Here is a 9,306-nt window from a genome sequence, read left to right on the forward strand (position 1 = left end):
GTGCTCAGAACGACCTTAACGCCCGATTTTATGGCCCAGAACCGACCGAAGACTCTAGTGCCACTGACTCTTCTGTAGATCAATTCCATACCCTTATTCAGCAGCATATGCGCCTCTCAGATGAAGATGAGCTTGACGACGAGCCCATTCGCAATGTATCCATCATTGGGATGCAGATTCCGCTTCGAAACCTCTTCAACTTCGCCAACAAGAGCTGGTCCGATCTTTACAAGCAGTCAGCCCGCCAGAACTTCGAAGAAGAGATGTCCATGTATGAATTATTAGAATTAGACTCAATTCCTAAGCAAGACGAGTCGGGATCGGACGGTAACATTGAGATCTCACTAGATGATACTACTCAGGAGGTTCTATTACATACTTCATAGTTTTTCTACGGTACAGACGAACGATGTATGCTATCTATGTTAATTTGATCTACGAGCCCCTGACTTCCCCCGAGATCTCCGCGCGCATCCGGATCACCGGTCGCTCTCATAACCGAGACGCGACTACACGGTCATTTGTCGCCCATTGTCAAATTGACAAAAATAGAAAAGTAGCCGAGATGTGCCCGCAACCGTGCTGACCCGACGCGGGACAAGTATTGTCGGATCAGCGCAGCAATTTTCTGCGCCGGTCCAGCGTCGATACTTTGGCAACGATCCAGAGCCAAGCATCAGCAAAGATTCAGCACAAAGACACCATGGCTGACTCAGTGTCAACATCAGCGTCAATTCCTTGTCAATGCTATTGACTGATCCAGTGCAGATACTCGTGTGATTCAAGGCTGGGCTTGTCTACAAATCAACAAGGATCTGGGCACAACACACTTCAGGCTTGTACGCGGGTTTGAGCAGTGTCATTGACTGGGACAGTACAAAAATGCATTATAACAACCATGTATTATCTAGCAAGCGGGTAATGTATGACAGAAAGCATGTATGTATGAAGATTAAGAAAGCGAAATTTATGCGTCATCATGAGCATCACCGATAGTAGCAGGCTGGACCTCATGCTCAGCCTCGGGCTCATCTTCTTGATCACTGTCGACATCCTCGAGGTCGACGGTCTCGAAGTTGCGCTGTAAATCAGCCACATCTTCATCCGTGTAGTTCTCCATCTCCCGGATAGCTTCCCGAAGCTGTCGCTGCCATGCAGGGAGAGCTGCAAGGGTGGGCCGCCGCCTCGTTGGACGCAGTCGTATGTGTTCCTTGAGGGTCATTTCGAAAAAGCTTCGGACCATTGTTAGCGCAGGCTTTCCAGAAATCACAGTAGGGGACTTACGAACTGATAGCTTTGGCCTTGGCACGCCCGATGAGGTGGCTGTGATCATTTCGAACCTCGACCAGCAAGCCGTCGGTCCAGTCCCAGAAAAGCTTCTGCTCCTTCTCACCATTCTTGACGAGCTCCTGATAGTCCATGAGGTTGAGTTGCTATCAAAGGTGTGAGCCGTCTGGTTAAAGCAAAGAGATGTGGACTGACCAGCCAAGCAACTCGACCCCACATGGCTTCAGTGACTTGGACATTGGACGACTTGCCGAGAAGCATCCGAACGACGTCATATACCCCTTTCTTCTCGCGCCATGTCTTGAAGAGTTTTCGCTTCATTTCAGACCGAATGGACCCGAGGGTCCGGCTGATAGCCTTGGCAAAGTCAGAGGTTGTGATGAAGTCCTCAATGTCGACAGGGATGTGGTATCGGCGGGGATGAAGGCGGATGTGGTGCTGCTCAAAGACGTTAGACACATCTGAATTGACCATGGGTGATTTGAACGCACCAAACAGCGAGGAAGGAGCCCCTCCTTATAGCCCGAAACATCGCCATCCATGAGATAGCCAAACAAGTTAGCAACAATGTGGTCCTGTGACTTGGATGAGACTCTCGAGTTTACGATAGATATACACAATTGCCTTATATTCGCGGGACTTGAGGAAGGCTTGGCCGCGCTCAGCCAACCCCATAACCCTGTCACGAACCAGGTACGCATACAACTTCAGGGTGAGGTTATGCGTGGACAACTAGATGTATATCAGTAAATTAGCTTCAACTGACAGCTAGTTGATAGCTTACCGCACTGGCAACCATGACCTCATTGCGTGCCTCATCTGTCAAGTCAAGGTCGCTTGCGAGGGTCTGAGCATAATCAAGATGGGCTCGCTTTGACCGTGGTGTCCACGGCTCGGCAAGTTCTGCTTCTCTCGTGCGCTTGCGCAGCCGCATAGAGTGTATTGAAGGTGTCCCAACCACTGCTGGAGCAAAAATGAATACAACACCAGTGAAGAAAAGAAGGTGACTGACCGGGGCTCGCAAAGGCCACCGCAGGGATGACATGTGTAGATGGTGTTCCACGGAGTGGCCTGCCAGTGAGGGGTGTGCCCCGGTGCTGGCGTCCAGTTGCTGGGGTGCCGGAGACGGAAAAAGCCCGTGGAGTTGCTGGAACATTGACTCGTGCAGTTTGTGCCTTATGCTTGCAGTGAATCTCATCCATGAAGCCCATGCTGAGGAGAATAGAGGATAGAGCAGCACAGCTGTGGTGGTGGTGGAGCGAAGGAAAGGAACAAGAAGAAAAAACGAACACGCGCAATGTGGGAAGTCCGAACATTGTCCCATGCGGCCGCAACTGCACACCAACAACCAATAACTCCAACAAGTCCAATGTGTCGGGAATTGTCGGGCCGAGAGATGGTCCGACTTGCCATTGACTGTGGTCTTGAGCATGGCCTTGTTGCCAGATTCGGGCTTGTCCACCAAGATCCTGTCGGCGATCAACTTGTAAACAAGATGAGAACAAAGAAGTGAGCTGGGATAGAAGAAGGGACAGCAATGGTGGGCGAGCATCAGTGGGTGGAGATGGAGGAGGTCCATTGGCGACTCGTCTACACAAAGCATGAGAGGGTGGACAATCAGCAGAGAGCGGTCTGCCGTTGAGAGCATGGGCGGGTGCCAGAACGTGTTGCCAGAGCCGTGGAAGATGTTGCATGATGAGAAGCCTGATGAGAAGTCCATAGACAAGGAATGTGATATCAAAGAATAAGAATCATTGTATGAAGAATAAGAGACAGCAGATACAGGCGACAGAGGGTTGGAGTGAGGGTGATCTGAGCTGTCTTGAAGTGTACGTAGGACGCTCGTGTGTACGGTGGTGTTGATGGCGGGACTGGTATATGTTTGCAGTCTGGCAGAGTCAAAGGCTGAGGGAGATGTGGGTGCGGGTGCAGGTGCGGGTGCCATGCAAGCGAGAATCTGAAGGCAAGTCTGAGTTAACGCATGCAGCGAGCGCCAATTAATGGTATTACTCACCTGCTATCAACTGCATCACTCGTTCTTCAAAGCTCCATGCTCGTGCCCCGTTGTTAAGTCTCAGTACGCGCTCGCTTTGGGCTGCGTGTATCAGTTTGGTATTCTACCACGTTGCTGTCCAATACAACATTGCCATCCTGAGCATTATCAAACTCCTTAACTGGCCTTTGGCATTGTTGAGGGAGCTTCTTTGCATTGACGTCGGTTTTTGCTAGCAAGGCTGATGCTTGTACCTGCTTCCTGATGACTTCCATTTCATCAACGGATGGCGGAGACTGTTGGTTTCTTTTCAAAGTATAGTGAGAGATTTGATTACTGCAGTTGCAACATGTAGTACTCACTGCATGTAATGGTCTTGAAGCCTCTTGACGAGGTCAGGCTTGTTACCGCCAACTGATACCTTCTCGCGGCGACAGATCTCCTTCAAGACTTCCTTAGTTGCCTCCTCCCTGTAAAGTACGGAAATAATGCCATGAGATTGCGCCACGCCATCAGATTTGCAGACTCACCAAGACCCACTGCGCTTTGCCTTTTTCAAGGTCTTTGCTGCTGGTACGAGGCTTTCGAACACAGGGATAAAGCTGTTATCCTCTGAGGGACCCTTGGATCCAGTCACACCACTATCAGCTTCATGGACAGCTGCATCAGAACCTTGGAGTTCATCTGATGACGGCAACGAGGATCCATGACCAACAACCACACCTTCAACCACGTCAAAGAGTTCATCGTCGTTGTCCAGTGAAGCCAAGATGCCAGCAGGGCCGACATTACCATCAAATCGCTGGACAATGTTGTCGACTAGAAGCTTTTTCTTCTTTTCGAGCTGCTCCTTCTTCTTGCTGCGAATGCGTTCGGATGCCGCCAATTTAATGTCAGTTTCCTTTTGCTGAGGAATAAATCGATTAGCATGCTTCAGATGCAAAGGAAGTGCATCTCGGATAGTCTTGTAGTTGTGTAGTGAATACACGTTGATCACGAAATTGATGTCGTCAGCATGTTGAATGACAGACCGTGTTCGCATCGTGAGCTCGCGTTCTTGAGCAATGTGCTGAACACCACTTGCTTGGCATCCCACCGCATGGCAATCGTGCTGAATGTTTACTGATGAGAGAATGTCCTGCAGTCACATTTCCAATATATATCATAGAAGATCTGGAAACAAATGCCTTACTGAAGCGTTCAAAACAACGTAGGTTGATGATCTCTTAACAACAGGCGCGTGAAAAACTTCATGCAGTTGGTCTTGGAGTTCATAGAGCTGCACCGTAACGTGGACTTGGTTTGAATAAGTGTGTGAATATGCCGGGTGCGCAGCAGCAGGTGTTGGCGCGATGATTTCTACGATGGTTCCAAATGCCATTGGAGAGTAAGTGCCCTGTAAAAATACCAATGAACAAAGAAGAACTTGAAGCAAGCTTGAAGTCATTAGCTGCGAACGTGAAACGTACCCCTTCATATCGCACGATAGCATTTTCACCAACCCTGATAATATCTCTTGATATGGAAGTCACATCTCTGGCTTTGGAGACAAGGCTGGGGGTTCCTGCCGAGGAAACACTGAGTAGCTCTGACGGAGAAATCGAGTACTTGTAAGCCAACGTATCAGCTATGAGAGCTTCTGTGGAGGCTTTAACGTTGGTGCTATCTTTGTCTTGAGCGCGCCGATGAGTGGAATTGATTGATCCTGACTCAGAAATGTGGGTTAGTCAAGATTGCTTACAATACAATGGTGCGTACCTGGGACTCGAGGCATTGTGGAGGAAAGACCCAGCAATGCTGCATATTCACGATGTTCCTCAATAAATCTCAGAACATCGGGACTTGCATGTGCCCACCCTCCCTGGTGTCGCTTCCACCAGCCGCCAGTGACAATATGTCTCACGACATCCATGCCGGCAAAGCACCAAGCTATGTCCCGACTCGGAGCTTGGTGATTGCTGTGGATGGATGCCGCGCGAAACACAGCATTGTAAGATTCATATCGTTCAGTTGAGAAGAGAAGTGCAGGGCCAAATCGAAGTATATAGAATGGGAGGTGAACAAGAAAATGAAACTTCGGCTTTGATATCAGGATAGAAGGGCTGCACCGTGCTGTCAGCAAGAGAAAATCATCGATTGTTGAACTAAGCTCTTCCTGCAGATTATGATTGAGTTGGAATAGAAGGAGTTGGTATGACATGCTTACCATATATGTCTTGACATTGTCAATTTCTGTATGCCATAAGAGTACGACTAGACGCCCGATGACAATCCAAGCATCAAGTACATCTTTAGGGACAAGATCATAGACGAGAAAGGGCATAACTTGCGACAAAGACTTGAAATGCTTGCCGATAAGACCACCCTTGTACTGAACCATATACTCCGCTGAGATCTTGGGGATGTTGAGTCCGGATTCTTCAACTGAGTGTAAACGAGATTGAAACAGCGGGGTCTTCTCCTTATCCAAGAGAGCCATGGTCTGAGCCCAGAAGTATTTGACGACACCGAGAAGGATAGTATGGAGAATTTCTGTTGGTGTATCTTTATGAATATCTACTCCTGCTCCGCATAAACATCAGAAATAATGACCAAGGCTGCCAGGAATACGTACCGTCCATCTCAATCAATGGGTTAATCCCTCCTCTTGAGCTGCTCCGTGCCTTCTTGATCTCCTCTGTCAGGATTGCCTCAATCTCGTTTGGTGTGTAGGCAGCTTGGCCCGGCGAGGACTTGCGTAGGTTCTGGCCAAGCTTGATGACAGATTCAAGGATCGGCTGCGCAACCATGTCCTTGATGCCAGAAGTCCGTGACAATTCTGTGAGTTTCGTCGTTGCACCCGGCTCCTTGGCAGCATTGAACTGCGCACACAACTCCTGATAGGTTTCATAAGGGTCTCGAAGCTTCCCCTCCTGTAGACAAATTAGTACATGCAATATGTTAGATGATGCTATTCACCTTGAAAAACGAAGCGAATCCATCATCCGACCGCTTGTACTCCTGTGTCCCTCCACACATGCATGTACGACAGAAGAAATTTGAGTTCAACCCGGAGCAGCTGCAGAGCTCAGATTGCATCGGGTTGTCTCCAGCAAAGAGGAGTGGGTACACTTGAATCAGAACGTCTTGTCGAGTTTCGCAGTCAAAGGCCACAACAGGCTCTCGAAATGTTTCGCTATATCAGTCCTTTTGTTAGAATTGAATCCATGCGACAGGACTTCATGAAAATATCTCACTCAATCGAGTCACGAACCCCTTGCATAATTTCGAGGGGTGTAGCTGATGGAGACGTTGCTACATAGCGTACGTGGAACTCCTCCGTCAACTTTTCGCGAGGCAAAGCACCATTCGAAAGATAACAAGAGAAATGTTTATTCCACTGTTTTGATTGGTTGCCGGAAACGTCATCTATAAAAATAATGACCGGTATAGAGTACACCGATCGACCATCTGCCTTTTTTCGTAGCGGGTGTGGCATCTGTTCTTCGTAGTGTCGACAGGAATCTAGATTCATAGGATAAGCTGAGTTAAGAAGTATACTACAATAGCTTACATACCGATGAACAGTTGCTCCTGTGTGGTTTTCGCAAGGATATCTTCGATGTTTGCGATGAAAGTTGAGACTGGAACTACAAGAAGCTCCGGTAAAACAGCAAAGCGATTTCCCTAAACACGATGTAAGCTCTCGAAGAGTAGAGAAAGGATTGACCGTCTCACCTCTGACACTGACTTGGTAACTTCATGGCCCATGGCCCACATCTCTGCTCCTCCCTCCCGAGTGAACCAGCGCGTAGGCAAGAAGTACTCATCACCGGTACACGCAACAAGCTCGTTAACATAGTAAATACGGCCATTTGACCTGATCATTGGTGTCAACAAGTGATTAGGGATATCACGCAACATCTTCCGCCCGTGCCATACTTCACCCATCCTCTCGCCGGCATCTTCGGGGTAAAAGACCATGTCACGGCGCGTAATAGGATTGGCGATATCCTGTACACTGAGTGAGCTTGCGAAAGCTGCGGGGAAGCTATCAACCTGCCTTTGCGATTGACTCTCCAACGCTGTTGAGGTAAAATACATGGCCTCGTGATGACTCGTACTTTTGGGTTGGATCACCGACCTCATCTTGAAGCTCATCTTGGAACTTCGAGAGTGCCCACTGCGACGGAACCTTTGCACCCAATTCTTTCGCCCATGACAGTATCGCCTTCTGCTGCGCTTGTGAGAACCGTAGCCGGGGTGATTTGAAAAGAAGATCAGTCAAAAACATCTGTACAGGAGTAAGTAGCGAGTGAAGAACACAGGTCCACACTTACCGACTTATCCGGGTAAGGGAACCACTTTGATGTTGTCGACGTTGTGTGAAGGAATTGATTGAGGAGCCGATTGGCAGCCTCAGACTGCTCTTCTACTCAAAGTGGGATTAGGGAGTGTTGACATGGGTAAGAAGTCACAGAACCAACGACGTACCATTGTCATCAGCATCCTCACTGTGATCCATCGCTGGTTCGTCAAGATCTTGAAGCGGCACTTCTTCACCGTTGAAAGGTTTCGCGGTGGCCCTTGAAGCAGCTCGAAGAGCTGCAATAAGCGACTCCGCCATGGGACTAGACGGTTCAACCCCCGCTGAGAAGAGGATCTGGTCGCCATTGGTGTCTGTCCACTTGTCGAAACTGCCATAGTGTTGGTCACTGTCTTCTATAAAGGTCCCGGGATTGCCGTCGCGATCATCGTGGCTGTCATCATCTGCACGCATGAGTTACAGTAACTGAGTGTTCAAGTTGTCGAAGAAACTTACCTGCATCGATGCCCATCAATACCGGAGACTTGACCCGTGATGCACAAGAGGTTGAGGGCTTCGCAGCCTCCTTCATCGCGTTTGAACGTTCCACTCGTTTCAAATGCCTCGTTGAGATGGCGTGGTTCTTGACATTGTTGCTGGCGAACCAGCCGTAGTTGCAGACCTTGCAGAACGCGAGAGAGCCATTGTACTTGAAGTCTGCTCAAGTCAGGGGTGCTGTGGTGTGCTCAAGGGTTATAATCTTACGGCTACGCTGCTCCTGGCTTAGTGTTTTCTTCGGTTTCCACTGCTTTGACATGTCGGGACAAGGCTCGAGGGGGTCAGGGGGAGAGGGTACGTCAAAAACGTCTAAGTCCCGCTGGTCGTCGGGCCCGGGCAAAGTTTCCGTGGCTGGACCAGCATCGATTCTCCAAAGGGCCAAGCCTGGGCACTTGTCGTCAAGTGGGCAACGCGGCCGTCATGGATAACGACGCCAATTGCGCTCGGTGCCATGCCGGAGAGCGGGTGCAGCACCACGGCAGAATGTGCAAGGGAGAGAGCCAGGGCCGTCTACGTCGCTACGGAACAGAAATAGACATCAATCCAATTTAGGCATTGCTAAGGTACAACAAAACTTGTCCAGTGTCTACATGTTTACAAAGGACAAATGACCGTGTAGATGCGTCAGTCACGGTCAGAAAATGACCGACATCTAGTCATCGTGTCGGTCACCATCGGTCACTGACCGACGCGTGACTTGGCATTCACTGCCTTGCAAGGCACGGACTTGCCGTCCTTATCTCTGAGTAGATAGCATTCGACCTTGGGATGCCCGCCATGGCCATCACCAACAGAATACTGGAGATTGAACTTGGGGTGAAGAAAGTGGTCAGGATCTACCTGAAACCGGTAAGCTATCGAAGAATCACTGCTGTTGCCCGTCCCAGGGTACTCGATAACAGAACCTATAGGATAGTCAATCAGTGCATCAACATAAGTCTGCCTGTTAACACGATTAATCTTTGCAGTGCGTTCAGCTTGAGTGAAGAAATATGGAGTAGGGTGGTATGAAGAAATTGAAGCTGAAATCGGCGACCCTCGACGAGTAGAACGAGAGGCTGAAACTGAGCGTGTGGCAGGCATGGGTTCATATGGTGAGGTCAAATGCCATCGAAACAGTATGCAATTTATATGTTCTCCCCCAGACGCAGCGACAGCGAGCAGCCTAGAGATGCCCAAGCAG

General features: G+C 49.3%; 3 protein-coding genes across 3 annotated transcripts; all 3 read right to left on the reverse strand.

Moving 5' to 3' along the window:
* Window positions 1-967: 967 nt before the first annotated feature.
* On the reverse strand, window positions 968-2,498 carry CONPUDRAFT_160409 (uncharacterized protein; the record flags this gene model as incomplete). The annotated part of the gene is made up of 7 exons (XM_007777542.1): window positions 968-1,232; window positions 1,285-1,433; window positions 1,483-1,725; window positions 1,779-1,862; window positions 1,906-2,019; window positions 2,072-2,247; window positions 2,300-2,498. The coding sequence occupies 7 exons, from the start codon at window positions 2,496-2,498 to the stop codon at window positions 968-970; spliced, it is 1,230 nt and encodes a 409-aa protein (XP_007775732.1).
* A 1,650-nt stretch (window positions 2,499-4,148) lies between these two features.
* CONPUDRAFT_18304 (uncharacterized protein) lies at window positions 4,149-4,418 on the reverse strand (the record flags this gene model as incomplete). Its single annotated transcript, XM_007777472.1, has 1 exon — window positions 4,149-4,418. A coding segment is annotated over one exon (270 nt), but the record flags the coding sequence as incomplete, so codon positions are not given.
* Window positions 4,419-4,567: 149 nt separating this feature from the next.
* Window positions 4,568-8,610, reverse strand: CONPUDRAFT_170321 (uncharacterized protein; the record flags this gene model as incomplete). Its single annotated transcript, XM_007777543.1, has 14 exons — window positions 8,331-8,610; window positions 8,082-8,282; window positions 7,754-8,029; window positions 7,600-7,691; window positions 7,323-7,553; window positions 6,998-7,273; window positions 6,838-6,946; window positions 6,517-6,784; window positions 6,239-6,455; window positions 5,895-6,192; window positions 5,487-5,842; window positions 5,039-5,435; window positions 4,750-4,985; window positions 4,568-4,676 (listed from the first exon to the last, which is right to left on the reverse strand). Coding segments are annotated over exons 1-14 (3,117 nt in total), but the record flags the coding sequence as incomplete, so codon positions are not given.
* Window positions 8,611-9,306: the final 696 nt, after the last annotated feature.

The sequence above is a fragment of the Coniophora puteana genome (assembly GCF_000271625.1).
Source record: "Coniophora puteana RWD-64-598 SS2 unplaced genomic scaffold CONPUscaffold_22, whole genome shotgun sequence".
Classification (NCBI taxonomy): domain Eukaryota; kingdom Fungi; phylum Basidiomycota; class Agaricomycetes; order Boletales; family Coniophoraceae; genus Coniophora; species Coniophora puteana.